This window comes from Zootoca vivipara, chromosome 5 (assembly GCF_963506605.1).
Source record: "Zootoca vivipara chromosome 5, rZooViv1.1, whole genome shotgun sequence".
Classification (NCBI taxonomy): Eukaryota; Metazoa; Chordata; class Lepidosauria; order Squamata; family Lacertidae; genus Zootoca; species Zootoca vivipara.
Genome location: NC_083280.1, coordinates 8,492,896 through 8,508,334, shown reverse-complemented (window position 1 = coordinate 8,508,334; position 15,439 = coordinate 8,492,896). Strand labels below are relative to the sequence as shown.

Genomic DNA, 15,439 nt, shown 5'->3' with positions numbered 1-15,439 from the left:
TTTCTCACTGGTCTCCTTAGGTGATCAATGCTGTGGAGCAAGACTACCGCCTTCCACCGCCCATGGACTGCCCCACGGCGCTGCACCAGCTCATGCTGGACTGCTGGGTGCGCGACCGCAACCTCCGGCCCAAGTTCTCGCAGATTGTGAACACGCTCGACAAGCTCATCCGCAACGCGGCCAGCCTGAAGGTCATCGCCAGCGTGCAGTCTGGGTCAGTGTCGTTTTCCCCCTCGCCCTCTCCAAGCACAGGCAACCTGCTGTGTCTGGACTAACTATGCCAAGTTTCTAGCTCTCATGGCGGAAAAATAAATAAGCAAACCTCGGATATATCTATGGCCTTGGGGGCTGGAGTCGGGCAGCAACCGGGGCTGGAGCGATGAGCAAAGAGGGTGGACAGGGAAGCGGACAGCCGCCTTTAGCCTCCTCGCGCACCACAGGACTGCCAGGACTGCCCCCTGCAGCTCAGCCCCACACGCAGCCCACTCTCCCCCTCCTGAGCCTTGCCTGACCTCTGGGCTCTCTCATCCTTCGCAGCGTTTCCCAGCCTCTCCTGGACCGCACCGTACCTGATTACACCACCTTCACGACTGTGGGCGACTGGCTCGACGCCATCAAAATGGGGCGGTACAAGGAGAACTTTGTCAACGCCGGATTCGCCTCCTTCGACCTGGTCGCCCAAATGACAGCCGAGTAAGTACGAAGGGGCGTGGCGGTGGGGCAAAGCACACAGCGGCCTCAGGAGACCAGGCTGTTTCCGGTTAAGCCAGACAACGTAGCAGGCAGGGGAAGGCCGAGATTGGCATGTTACGTAACCTGGGTACAGTCTTGGGGGCCAGGTGATGACCGGAGCATTCTCACCAGGGATGCTACAAGCCACAGGGTAACAGAGATTGCCATGCAGTTCCCTGTCCGTTTAGGGTGGGCAAACTAACACCTGCTTTTGGCTAGGATGCGTTCAGAGTGTGCTGGACACGGTATACAGTTGAGACTTTTTTATGCTGTTAAGCAAGAGAATACCTACACAGGGCCCCTGAACACAGAGGACGGAGCTGTTAAACGTCCCTGAATATGCAGCTGTGGTTTGCGTGAGACGCATTGGTTGACAGCAAGGAGTCGAGTATATAATAATAATAATAATAATAATAATATTTCAAAAGCGCCCGACTAAAGTTCTTACAGTAGGCCGAGTATTCTCTCCTCTTTAAAAGCTCTGCAGCATGGGAAACAGACGTCTTTCCAGGGGTGGGAAATGGCAAGGAAGTGGATTTGGGTGAAACTAACTCCCCAGTGGTTATGACACCTTAAGAAGACAGACAACCTTGAGAGGCGTTTGTGGCCTCTCCTTTGCTGGGCCTGCAGAAGCAGAGGCTTGATAGCCTCCTGCCAGAGACTAAGTGGCCTCTTAAGACATCTCCCAGCTCCGTGATTCTGTGACCTCTCGAAATCATGCCCATTTTAATACAGTATGTCTGTTTATTAGGCATTGTTCCCCCAATCCAATGGAAGGGCAGAGACAGTGTGAGGCACCGAAGCCCACTCCCTTGCACTCTGAAGATCTGGCTTCCGCCATCCCCCTTTTGACATTAGACTCCTCGAATTGTCCAGTTTATTTTGTACCCTGTGTTTGCAGCCTATAAGCGTCAGTAACTGCCTGGCCACTGTCGGACACTGGACTATGGCCACATTCACACCATACATTTAAAGCACCATGAGACCCCTTTAAACACCAGGGCTTCCCCTTAAAAATTTCCAGGAGTTTTTAAAGGGTTCTGAGAGCAGTTAGAGAAACCCCGTTCACCTCCCAGAACCACAATTCCCAGAGTGGTTCTAACAGGCAATCCTTTGAATTGTAGCCCTGTGAGGGGACCAGGGGCCTCCTAGCAACCCTCAATGACCTTAACAAACTATACTTCCCAGGATTCTTTCAGGGAAGCCACAACTGCTTTAAATGTGAGCGTTGCCCCAGGTGGAGCCTTTGCCTAACCCGACATTACCCTTCAATCATTTTTGGGTTTTGATCATCCCCACCTGATCTCCATCATGCTGTCTTCTGTGTCCAGAGAGCTTCTCTTTGTTCCTTGCATTTGGACCGTGGAATGAAATTCTCACCAGCCTACCGGGCAGGGGTGGGGAGGGAGATGACAGTCTTTTGTAGATGATTCATCTTCCGGGGTCACAATTCACCATCTCCTGGTGCCAGCCACTAGTCGAAAGAGCTTTGCTGCTGCCAAATGTGGCAAGCCGGCCCTTGATTATTTGCTGATACCTTCATGGGACATGCATTCCATCAAGTCAATCCTCTTGTACTGACTTCAGCACTGCCAGAAAAAAAGCAAAGAAAGTCTTTGAATTGGCCCTTTGTTAGGCCAGGGACTCAGAATCCCCCCGTGCCTTCGCTCGAGAACAGTGGTGCTCTGGATTTAAATGTCTTATTGCAGGGCTGGGGTGGATTCTGCAGAGGGCCATGTGCATTGAGTCACTCACTCTGGAATGTGCCAAGCCAGCACCGCTGCATCAAGGGCCCTCCTTTCTGTTCTGCTAGGTGGGGGCCTCCGAATGCCTGCCCCAGAGGCCTTCTCTGATGGCACCGCTGCTCGAGAATGGTCCTGTCCAGGGCAGGGAGGTGTCCTCTGTGTGTGGACTGTTCACAGAACCTCCCCACCCAGCAAAAAAAATCAAAATCCCCAGCTGCTTAAACACGGACTCTGTATTCTTAAGGTCCAGGGACACTAGCCACAGGCCTAACCAAGTGTCAAGTGGAGAGGAGGAAGGTCATCTGAAGGGGGCGGGCAGGACTGTGGCTGAAAAAGTCAATTCATGAAATGGAAGTCAGTTCACACCATTAAAAATAGTTAGAGTCATGCCCAGCACAGTGCTAAGTTAGTTGTTCTATCAGGACAAAGATTTGCCTTAAAAATTGTATTGCACTTGAGAACACCGATTGCCTCGTGTGTTAGCGATTCTGACCACAGTGTTTTAATATAGGTCATTATTATTACCCCCCACATTGTATCTTTTTTGAGGGCCACCTAGTGAGTTCGTGGCCAGGGAGAGATCTGAATGGAACTCATGCCTCTGAGCAAAAATACACTGCTCTCCACCAGCCCTCCCATTGATTCATCTGGTGGCAGGGAGTTCCATGGGTCAGCTGCACTTACTCCCTTTCCCGCGCTTATCGACACCCCCAAAAAGCCGAGTTCCCCTTTCCGTGCGTTGCTAACTCCTTTGCTCCCTGTGTCTTTCCAGGGACTTGCTCAGGATAGGAGTGACACTAGCAGGACACCAGAAGAAGATTCTGAGCAGCATACAGGACATGAGGTTACAAATGAACCAGACGTTGCCAGTTCAGGTTTGACCGCTGAGGACTCTGGCTTGGAATGGACCCGACGGGGGAACCTTCCTGGGATTCTAGTTTGTGGTGCTGCCCGGCTTCCTGAGTGTGGGGCGGGGAGAGGTGCCGTTCTCTCTCCACCCCACACCCTCCACCCCCATATTTTTGTGTGGAGCCTATTGGCTTGTCAACAGACCTCTGGCAGGACGGACATGGGTGGTCCTAGCTAGATTAACGGCACGCGGGGGGAGAGGCCCGAAGGAAACCCTGCCTTTTTCTTCTTTCCCCCCTTTCCCCCTTTTTGTTATTTCGCTGTTGCGTGCTTGCAATGGCGTGCCAGCAACGCGGAGTCTTCATATTGAAGGCGCATTATGGAGGGGGGGTGGAGGCAGAAGCTCTCTCCTCCCACTGAGGGGCTCCCCCACTGCCCTCCAATGGTGCCATTGTTGCCCTTTGGGCATCTCAGCCCTCGCTGCGGCAGATTCCTCCAACTCCACGCTGCCCAAGAGGAAAAGGAATCCCCAGCCAACAAACAAATGGAAAAAAGCACCTGCCAGAGCCACTCTCCTCCCCAGGAAAGGGGCGTCCAGCCGGGCGTTTTCCCCGCATGCCCAGAGACGATTGCGCCAGGGCCAGCTCCGCTCCCCGGGGCCGGCGGGGGAGCCACACAGGGGGCGTCTGCAGGGAGAGATGGCGGCCGGTCCATTTGGGACCCTGAACGCTGGAACTACAAAGCCGGTGGCGGCGCCGGCAAGTTTTCTACGCAAAGGAGTTGGGCGACGCGGCTCTGCGTCTTGCAATCGCAGCCTTGGGTGTTTCAAGAGACCCGTCAGCGCGAGTTTGCACAGAGATCACACGGACAGGCGGACATTGAAAGGCAGCAGGATTCGAGAGAAAGGGGAGGCGGAGCGGAGGAGCCTTGCAATCTCATTCCCCCCCCCCCCCGCCACGACTTCCTCCCCACCTCATGTTTTATGCAGGAAGCCGCATGCCCCTCTCTGCGGATCCTTTTCTTGACACACGCTATGATCGCTGCCAAAAAGACTGGAACACTTCCCTCTATTTCCCACCCACCCACCACCCCCTGTTTTGTTTTGCTTTCTTCCGAAAGCCTCTGCAGTCCTGAGCCGAGGGGGCAGGAGGCTCCCTCGCGGAGATGGCGAGCTTGCATGTGTACGAGTGCGTGTACTGGCCGTCTGGACCGTGCAAGAAGGCATGGGCCGAATAAAGGCAATAACAATTTTACTTGAGTTTCCTTCGATCGATCCCTCCCTCTCTCCCCTCTCTTTCTCTCTCCTCTGCTGTACAGTACCCGCAACACGCACAAAATGTCAGGTGCCTGCCCTTCCTTCCTTCCTCTATTATAGAGTTTTTCTTTTTCCCTTTGCCTCCAGAAGGAAGTGGGCAACCTTTCCCTTCCAGCCGCAGGCTACAAGCAATGAGACGTTGGGAGGACTTTGCGAGTGGGGTGGCAGAGGCAACTGCAGCGTGCGGCCCCACCTTCTCCTGCCCTCCTGGTATCACAGAGTTGCTTTGTGCGTGTCTGTCCAGCTAACCACTGTCTCCCTTACCCACAATGCCTCTCTTCTTCCTGCGCAGCTTTGCCCAGCCACAGTGGTCCCTGGTTTTGGACCTGGAGGTAGTGAGGGCAGAGGGCAGGCAGGGGAACGGGGCAGCCCTCATCTGCTCAGGACTACAAGGAGCAAACGCAGAGGAGGGCACTCTGGGTAGGAATGGGAATAGTCGTGGCCGCAAGGCGAGGCCCAAATCTCTCTTGTCACTGCTCCGTCCTCCTTTTTTCAGCCCTGGTACAAGGACAACCTTGGGTAGAAAATGTGAAAGCTAAAAACAGACCTCTCCTCCAGAAGTCAGAACTGCGCTGGGCTTCTCTGATCCTTCGAGAGAAAAGCTGGGGGGAGAGAGAGACCTGTGGCCCTCCACGTGTTTTAGGAATCCCACAATTGGCCCCACCAGTGGCCGGGGATGATGGGAGTCGTAGCTCAGCATCCTCATGAGCGCTCATAGGGTGTCTCCCCCCTCCCCAATCCCTGCCCAAAATGCTTCTTTGCTGCTTCATTTCCTGGCTGTTTGCTGCAAAACCTTAAGATACAAAAAGGACCTTGAGCCCGATGGTTGACAGCACAGCTTAGCAGAATCTAATATCCCAACTCCACCAGAGGCCTCCTTTGCAGCAGCAGTCCTCTTGGCTTGCGGGGGGGGGGGGGGAGACTGATGGGAGGGTCCCTTTGCAGTTTCCCCCAATGGCTTCCTGCGGAGAAGCAGGCCCTACAGTTGAGGAGCGAGGGAGGTTGCCCTTGGAAGCCTTCAGGTACAAACCCATGCTCCCGGTTCCCATACCCCTATGAGTTGGAGGAGGCCATCCCATAGATGCATTGTCAGGTAAAAGAGCACGCACACCCATACGCAGAGGCACACACTTCACTCTTGCAGTTTCTGAACATTCTCCCACCAAAATGTAGCCTTGAGGAGACCAGTGGCAGGTGGCTTGCCAATGGCTTTTCCTTCTTGTCCCGTTCCGGCATTGCAGGGCATTGGACCAGCTGTCCCCTGGAATCCCTTCCAACTACATGATTCTATGATGAGAGCGACTCCTTTCGGTTTGCTCACCTAATCCTGTAGGAAGCAGAGATTCACCAGAGCTCACCCAAAGTGTGCTTCCAGAGCTTGCTTGTTTTGCAAAGGTGATGAGTCCGATTCCTCCCCCTCCCCCACTCCACTCCACTCTCTCTTTTCGGGGTGCTTCTCCAAAGCTGTAACCCAGTGATGGCCAAACTCGGCCCTCCAGCTGTTTTGGGACTGCAACTCCCATCATCCCTAGCTAACAGGACCAGTGACCAAAGATGATGGGAATTGTAGTCCCAAAACAGCTAGAGGGCCAAGTTTGGCGATCACTGCACCATTTTGCAGCTTAATTTCCACTCTCTTTTCCTTGGGAAACAGGCACGATTGCAAATTTATAGCAGGGGAATTTGCTTTGCCTCCCCATTCTCCCCCCTCCATCCCCACCCACCCACCAAGTAATCGGAACGAGAATGGAAGTAACTCAGAACAGGTGATATAACCTTTTTGTCAGGCCTGCTGGAAAGAGAGCAGGCTCATCAGTTGCACAGAGCTGTTCTCGGAGTGACTGTTCTCTTCCCTGGAAAAGGCAGCCAGTGTGACTAGGAAGCTCACTACTTGAGCGTGTCAATGAGAAAGGGCTGAAGTTTACAACTAGAGCACATCCAGAACAATCCAGAACAGGCACATTTTTGCCAACCAGCTTTCCCTAATATGTATTTTTGTCTGCTATATCCACCAATAGATGCATTTTTACCACACACATTACCTAGGGCTGACCAAAAAAAAAAACACCCAGAAGTTATCGAGCTATTTTTAAGGGAAATCACCCAAAACAGCACTGCCAACATGACTTGCCATACATCCAGATTTTCCTGGGCATTTTAGCGATTTTTGCCCAGACACTGCTTCCGACTGCAGTTTTCAGGCTGTGTCCGGGAAATTCCGGACGTATGGCAACCCTAACATTACCCTAATAATCTTCATTTAGTTCACATTACTTGGCAGTGTGTTTTCGTTCATTCTGATCCACCTGCCTGAGGCTACCCATCAGGCAGAAAGAGATGATCCCGTAGGAGGTGCTGGGCTTTCCATTCAACTCCTCCCCACCCATTTCCCCCCCCCCTGTGGGGAAGGAAGGCAACCTCCACTTTAAAGATGGCCCCGACCCCACCAAAATCAGAAGGCAGAAGTTTCAGGTTTGCATCTTCCCCGCCCTGCGTATGCAAATGCCCTTTGCTGTGCTCTGATATAATGATGCTGAATCCAGCAGGGCACCACATAGCAGAGGCACTTAGGTGATTAGGAGGAAGATTCATGCGGTCCAGCTACAGATCATCAAAGTGCCACCTCCTGGTCTCAGAAAGGCTTCCTGCTGGCTTCTGAGCCTTCGTCAGCAGACGATGCCCATTTGCAAACACTTTTCTGCAGCCACGAGGACTAGTGGCCCTTTTGAAAAATGAAAGCTGGGGTGCCTCTGGCACCATGAGTGCACATCCTTGCCGACCTAAACATGCTTCAGTGGAGCTTGAGTATGCTTTGTGTGGTTTCCAGATGCAGCCCTGTTTTTAATTTTCCACTAATTAGCCAATTAAGCCTGCTCATAATCTTGTCTCCTCGCTGGAGTCTCTAGGATTCCTTCCATCACCACACAGTTTTCCGGGACCCAGCCCAGCTTTGAAACAATATCTCCCCCCCCCCACACACACACACACCCTGGGTTTTTTACAACCTCCTTTCTGGGTACGGCCTCCCTGAAGGACAGGCTTTCCCAAACAGATCTCCAGCTGTTTTTGGACCATCACCCCCTGACCACTGGTCCTGCTAGCTAGGGATGATGGGAGATGTAGTCCAAAAACAGCTGGAGACTTAAGTTTGGGAAACCCGCCTGAAGAAGGATGGTTAAGTGGCTTGAAGATAGCTTTGAGGAACATCATGGCCCATCCTAGGGGAGCTCAGGGCTACTAGCAACAGGTCTTCCTTGCCCATAATTTCTTCCACTTTGAGCCTGGTTCCTCATTTCCTTAAATCCAACATGGAGGCAAAACTTCCCTGAGGTTTGGTTTGGAAAAGCTTGTCTTGGTTTTCTCCTCCAATATGTTTGCCACCTTGCCAATGTGGACTCCTTTGTCGCCACCTCAGGTCCAGCCTCTTACTTTGCTAGGTACAGAAGGAAGCGGGCCCCTATTAGTTTGAGACACACACCCCAACCAAATGCTGAGCAGCCATATATTGCAACCAACTTACTAGACCCCCCAATAAGGCAAAAAAGATGGAAGGCAAGAATTATCAAATTCCTGGCAACTATATATAGTAGGTAGGCCCTGTTCAGCTTGGCGAGTCATAAGGCCTAGAAGGAAGTACTTTGCTGTTGCTAGGCAACCGCAAGACATCTGCTTCTGCCTCCAAGGGTCAGTCAGCGTAGACAATACTGATATCTGGTCCATCATGCTTCTTCATGCCTCTGTGTGGGAACAGCCTGTCCAAATTACTGTACATTACGTCTTACGTGCAGGAAGTTAGTCCTATGTACATCGTTCAGAAATGTGGGGTCGGTTCTCTGAGCTTATCTGAGAAGCGGTTGCTCCCTTTTGGCGCACGCGCATAGGACTTTTCGTGTGTGAATGCAGCCATATTCAGAAGGGTCGCGGGTGGCAAGCATGACAAGGAGACGTGTGGACAAGCCAGTGGGAACTGCTAGGCAAGTCCTGCCATTGCCTAGGTCTGTGACATGGTTTCCCCATCAATCCCTCCATCTTGCAAAATGACCCCACTGGACAAAGACCTGCAGCCACGACGAGTCCCCCTTCAAGGAAAGGTTCAAGAATCTCAATGATGTTCTCTACCTTAACAGTATGGTTTGCTATATAGGACAGGGGCCTTAACATGTAACTGAGACCTCCGCATACAGCCGGGATGGAGAAGCCCGTGGTCCTCCAATTGGTGTTGGACTACAACTCCCATCATCCCTGACTATGTGCTGTGCAGCATGGGCTGGTGGGAGTTGGAGTCCAGCAACATCTGGAGGTCTACACTCTTGGCGTGCAGGCAAGAAGAGTGAAACTCACAACGTGCGTACCTGTTTTTCATTGTATGGTTTAGTGAACATGTTTTCTTTATTAAACATACCTTCTTTCTCTCGCTCTCGGAGAGAGAGGGAGCTATAGATCAGACTCTTATTTTCTCCTTTTGCACAAACATTGTAATTTGGAATCGTGTTGAATTCAATAGCCTGGATTTCTGTTTGTTTTGTTTTGCATTTGTTGTTGTTTAGTCTCTAATCCTCAAGGCTGTGGCAGTGGACTTGCTAGCAGAAGGTTTGTGCCATGCAAAAACCTCAGAAGTTGGGCAAGAACTTCTACTCGTCAGGTTTTTTTATTGTAGGTCCTTGTCTACGAATGATTAGGAGAAACATTATCTTACCCTAGAGAATATAAGCAAATGTGTGCATAAGCAGAACGGTGCAGGAATGTGGGTTACCTGGGTGTAGAATATGAACTTTTTAAACAACTAATGATTTCCTCTGCCCAGAATATGGCCCCCTGTCTTTGCTTGTATGAAAAAGGTGGAGCCCATTTAACACTGAAGCACAAAGTTCTTGAAATGGTCTTGTAGCCGTGCCTTCACTCTCTGTTCCATAAAGTGTGCCGATTTTAGGTTATAATGCTGGTTCCTTGTGTGTTAAGATGATGTATGGGGAACGCAACCTGAACCTTTGGCTTGAACTCTGTCACAACAAACAGATTCATGTGCACCAGCAGGGAGGGCCATTCCACCTCAGGCATCAACACTTCCTGCGCCCCCGTTTCTGAGGTCAGGAATTTGGAAAATGGACTACCTGAAGCAGACAACTTTCAGCTCTACCTGAGATAGAAGAGGCAGGCGTGTGGTACACATTTTACCCCTTCCGTTCTCCCTCACGCCTGCCCATCTTGCAACGACACATCGACAGCATCTTTCATTAATACAAAAGCTTGCATGCGTCATGTTCCTTCGCGTGTCCCTCGAACAAACCACAGCTCAGGAATAATAACCCACTAGTCCTTGTGCTTGCAAAGGAAAGTTTGAGAAAGGGCAGAGAAGAAGAGAGTGGGATGGGGAAACACTGAAGCCCCCTGAGAATGTGGCTTTGTCTCAACGCAGGAAGGTGAGGGCTTCACTTAAGGCAGTTCTCCATGGGTATTCTGGTTGTGTAAACCAAATATAACTTGCAGGCCCCAGAGTGGGAGTTCAGCAAGCTCTAGACCGGGGATGCGGAACTCATGGTCCTTAAGATGTTGGACTCCGGTTCCCATCCATGCCAGCCAGAAGAGCCAATGGTCAGGGATGCTGGGGGTTGTCCTTTGGTAATGTCTGGAGGGCTACTGGTTCTCCATCCATGTGCTAAGCTGATTTCAATAATAGGGCTTTGAAGGTCCTGGCTAAGGCCAGTGGGAGTTTTCCCCATGGATATTAAACACCTGAACCTCTGCAGGTTCTTCTGGGCTTCCTGTCCCCACCTCTTTCCTCCGCATGGTGCCTTTAATTTATTTGGTGCTTTGCCAAGCTGTTGGGCATCTCAGTTTGTGGTGTGCCTCAGCTCCTGGATGGTCAGCCCTCAGTCTAATTTCATGTGCAAGGAAGGCAGAGAAGCGGGTGGCAGAGAGAGGAAAGCTGGCAGGAAACGAAGGAGCAGGGGGGACAGTTCCTGCCCGTTCTGATTCTGTGGTAGGTCACCCACCCCCCGACAAAAAAAATTGGGTTTCCCACTCCAGTGCTGGAGCACAGCCTTGGTTTGGTGTCAGGGTGAGATAGAGCGCCGATAACCTCATTTACTCCCTTAAGGAAGCAGGGCTGTCTAAGCCTGCCCATCAATTGCTCCTGAGTCAAAGGGCTGCTCGCGTGATCCTGCCGGTGCTTCCTTCCACGTTGACTGTGGCGCAGGCTAGATCCCAGGTCTTCTGCCCCAAATCTGCTTAGCTGTTCTTATTTTATCTGTAAACCACCTTGAGTCCCTGTCGGGGGAAAGGCAGGGTATAAATAATATATAAAAGCGATAATAAACCTCGGAAGTAGCCCTATCCTGTCCTCTCTGGCAACTGCTACATGGCAGAGTAAACTGAGTTTCCCTTTTGGCCTTGGGAAAGGGCCGTAGCTCAGAGCTAGAGCAGCTGCCTTGCATGCAGAATGTCCAGGGTTCAAGCCCTGGCGACGCCTCCGGATAGGACTGGGAGAGAACCCCTTCCTGAAACCTTGGAGAAAGCTGCTGCCAGCCAGTGTCGACAATACTGAGTTTGATGGACCAGTCATGACTCAGTATATATGTTCTGGTGTCCCTTCTTTCACGGCCTCTGAGGCACCCCAAGTTGCATGCCGGCTTTCCCTCCTCCATCTCCTCTTGTCTGTCTTTCAGACGCCTCTTCCACAGGCCTCTTCCACTCTTGTGCTGGTTCTCTCTTAAGTAGTTCTCTCTATAAGGGCTTCTGATAACATCCAAGGCAGGAATCTATGTGGCCTGGGTCTCTGTGGGCATCCTGGCTTTCATTTTTGGTAACCTGAGACACAGGGGGGGGGAGAGATGGGTAAACTCCACATTGTGACAATCAAACAACAATGCTGTGAGTCACGGAAAGTGGTTTGGTTGCTTTGCTTTAAAAAGAGATTGCAGAGATATGCAAGGGCTTCATTTTTAATTTTTTGCTAAGAGGCTCAGCAACTTGGGGGGAGGGATGGGAGCAAAAGGAGCTACTTCAATACTTAGCGGCCGGGAGTCATGACTTTCCAGCAGTTCCATGCGCGCACGCACACACACACACACACACACACACACACACACCGTTTTGCCACTATCATTTTATGGTGCCTCGTTTCCATCTTTGGTAATTCTCCAAGGCCATGGCCAAATTTCACCTTCCACTCTCGTGTACGTTATTTCTTAATAGCAAAAAAAACCAGAGGCAATGCAACACAAGGTCTCCATCCATTTTGCAGAGTGGTGCTAAAATCAGGTTTTTATTACAGCGGGCAAGGGGTGTGCCTTGCTAACACCTGATCCTTCCACTTGTCTCTCCAGCACCTGTCTCTGCTTCCTGTTGCTTCTCAGGATAGGCATTGTAGTACCTGTGGATCCCTGACTGATACTATCAGAGGCTTACCTGCAGCCCTCCAAGGTGCAGTGGACAGGGATGGAGGTCAGCAGGTGAGCCGGCCTGTGCCATCTACTCGTGCCCTGCTCCTGTTGCATTATGCAGGCTCTCGCACGCTTCTTGCAGGCCACCTGCTCACTGCCCTCCCCACCTCCTCTCTCCCCATCCCGAGATGGTTCTGCCCTCCCCGCTACCCCCCACCAGCTGCAATAGCCTGGCTTGCACCAGGTTTGGCTTCAGTGACTATTGGAAGTTGTCTGTGCAGAGGTGTCGCACCCTTGCTGGTTCTCGTGTACTGTATCTGCAACTTTTATATATATACATATACATATATATATCTAAGTATATATAGAGAGATGTATTTAATGGTGAAGAAGGGGGGGAACAGAAGACAAGGTGCAGTTGCATTTGTAGAAATATTTTTTAAAGAAATGCTTTTTTCAATTAAATTATTTAAGAAATTTGTGGAGCTCTGGAGCAAGTGTGTGTTTATTGAAACAGAGGGGTGGGAGAGGACTTGAATCTGATAGGTGTAAAGGGGAAAGATTTCTCCAGGGAAACTTGGGGTGAGCTGCATCCTGGAAGTTCGACCCTCTGACCTGTCAAAATGTCAGTTGGCTCCAAACTTGTCCTGGCAGTTGGCTGATTGGAGCATGGGTGCTTGGTGGCTAAGGAAATTCACTTTGCACATAGAATCGTAGAATTGTAGAGATGGAAAGGGCCCCTGAGAGTCATCTAGTCTAACCCCCTGCAGTCCTTTCTACTGTCAAACAGCTCTGACATTCACAAAGTTCTTCCTGAGGTTGAGTCAGAATCTCCTTTCTTGAGTCCTACCCTCCACAGCAGGAGAAAACAAGCTTGCTCCCTCTTCCACGTGACAGCCCTTGAAATATTTGAAGATTGAAGGCTAAATATACCCAGCTCCTTCAACCGCTCCTCATCAGGCTTGGTTTCCTGACCCTTGATCATCTTGGTTGCCCTCTTCTGCACACCTTGCAGCTTGTCAATATACTCCTTTAAATCGTGGTGCCTAGAATTGGACACAGTATTCCAGGTGTGGTCTGGCCAAGGCAGAATAGAGTGGTACCATGACTTCCCTTGACCTGGACACTAGACTTCCATTGATGCAGCCTAGAACAGCACTGACTTTTTTGCTGCTGCTGCTGCTGCTGCCTCACACTGTGGACTCATGTTAAGCTTGTGGTCTACTAAGACCCCTAGATCCTTTGCACGTGATCAGAGGCACTTGTTTCTGTATTATTACTTCTGCTCCATAGCTAAGCACCGGAACTGACAATAGTAGCCTTAGTTACAGGTAGGTAGCCGTGTTGGTCTGCCATAGTCAAAACAAAATAAAAAAATTCTTCCAGTAGCACCTTAAAGGTAAAGATAAAGGGACCCCTGACCATTAGGTCCAGTTGTGACTGACTCTGGGGTTGCGGCGCTCATCTTGTGTTATTGGCTGAGGGAGCCGGCGTACAGCTTCCAGGTTATGTGGGCAGCATGACAAAGCTGTTTCTGGCGAACCAGAGCAGCACACGGATACGCCGTTTACCTTCTCGCTGTAGCAGTACCTATGTATCTACTTGCACTTTGACATGCTTTCGAACTGCTAGGTTGGCAGGAGCTGGGACCGAGCAACAGGAGCTCACCCCGTCACAGGGATTCAAACCGCCGACCTTCTGATCGGCAAGCCCTAGGCTATGTGGTTTAACCCACAGCGCCACCCGCGTCCCTTCAGTATCTGAAGAAGTGTGCATGCACATGAAAGCTCATACCAATGACAAACTTAGTTGGTCTCTAAGGTGCTACTGGAAGGAATTTTTGAATAGTAGCCTTGGTTCAGCAAAAGTTGTGTGTGTGACTGCAGCACAGAACTGTGCTTGTAAATGCAAGCCTTCTGAGGAACAGTTAAGGGAGTTGGGTATGTTTAACCTGGAGAAGAGGACACAGAGAGGTGATGCGAGAGAAGAGATTGGGATGTGTTTGTTTCCCTCTAGGCCCCATCTCCAAGGGATCCATGTTCACTTTCTTTCTCCCCTTGCTCTTCCCTTTTCTTCACCCCCCAGCAAAGGAGTTATTAGTGCTGCTGGTTTCCCCCTTAATCTCCTGTTTGGGGCTTAAGGAGGGGGAAACAAAGGGTGGGATTGTTTGAGTTTCTGCAAAGCTCTTGGGAGCTGCTAGGAACAGAAAGAGAGAATCTCAAAAGAAACCCCAAAGACATTGATAGCCCCTCTCCCTCCTCGCAGCACAAAGTCTCTCAAAAACAGCGCAGCCAGTTATGGGAACTATGCGCAGGCCAGGAGATAGGAAGTTGGACCTCTAAAAGGCCGCAGATACTTAAACGCCAAAGGCCTGGTTATAGAGAAATGTTTTCGCCTGGCGCCTAAAGGTATGCAATGATGGTGCCAAGCAAACCTCCCTGGGGAGAGCATTCCACATGTTTCTGCCCTCTGGACCTCTCGCAGAGGAGGCACACGAAGAAGGGCCCTCTGGGCACAGTCAGAGGTGGTACTTAAGGTATTGGGGTCCTGAAATATTTAAGGTTTTATAGGTCAAAACCAGCACTTTGAATTGGACCCAGAAACTAATTGGCAGACAGTGCAGTTGGGCCAGGATTGGCATGATATACGCAAACAGTCTTGTCCCAGTGAGTTACTGAACCATCTTCAGAGGCAGCCAGAATCAAAGAATCTTAGAGTTTGAAGGGACCCCCAAGGGTCATCTAGTCCAACCCCTTGAAATGCGGGGAATCTCAGCTAAAGCATCCATGACAGATGGCCATCCAGTCTCTATTTAAAAAACCTCCAAGGAAGGAGAGTCCACCGCCTCTACTGCGAGTCTGTTCCACTGCTGAACAGCTCTTACTGTCAGAAAGTTCTTCCTGGTGTTGAGTCGGAATTTCCTTTCTTGCAACTTGAAGCCATTGGTTCGAGTCCTACCCTCTAGAGCAGGAGAAAAGAAACATTCTCCCTCCTCCATATTTGAAGATGGTTGTCATATCAGTCTTCTCTTTTCCAGGCTATACATACCCATACCCTTCAAGCGCTCCTCATAAGGCTTAGTTTCCAAACCCTTGCCAACATCCATCTTAAACTGTGGTGCCCAGAATTGGACACAGTATTCCAAGTGCAGTTTGACAAAGGCAGAACAGAGTGGGACTATGACTTCACTTGATCTGGACACTATACTTCTCTTGATGCAGCCTAGAATAGCATTCGCATTTTTTGCTGCTGCATCACACTGTTGACTCATGTTAAGCTAGATCCTTTTCACATGTACTGCTAGTAAGCCAGGTGTCCTCCATCCTATATTTGTGCATCTGGTTCTTCCTGCTTAAGTCCAGAACCTTACATTTGTCCCTATTGAAATTCATTTTGTTCTCCAATCTGTTAAGGTC

At 50.6% G+C, this 15,439-nt stretch overlaps 1 protein-coding gene across 2 annotated transcripts in view; it reads left to right on the top strand.

Moving 5' to 3' along the window:
- EPHB3 (EPH receptor B3) overlaps nucleotides 1-10,638 on the top strand; it is an 87,740-nt gene extending 77,102 nt beyond the window's left edge. For both annotated transcript variants that reach the window (XM_060274343.1, XM_035132367.2), the window contains exons 14-16: nucleotides 21-214; nucleotides 538-693; nucleotides 3,250-10,638. In XM_060274343.1, the coding sequence (XP_060130326.1) occupies nucleotides 21-214; nucleotides 538-693; nucleotides 3,250-3,358 (459 nt within the window). In that variant the 3' untranslated portion in view covers nucleotides 3,359-10,638. The remainder of the gene's footprint in view (nucleotides 1-20; nucleotides 215-537; nucleotides 694-3,249) is intronic.
- The last annotated feature ends 4,801 nt before the right edge of the window (nucleotides 10,639-15,439 follow it).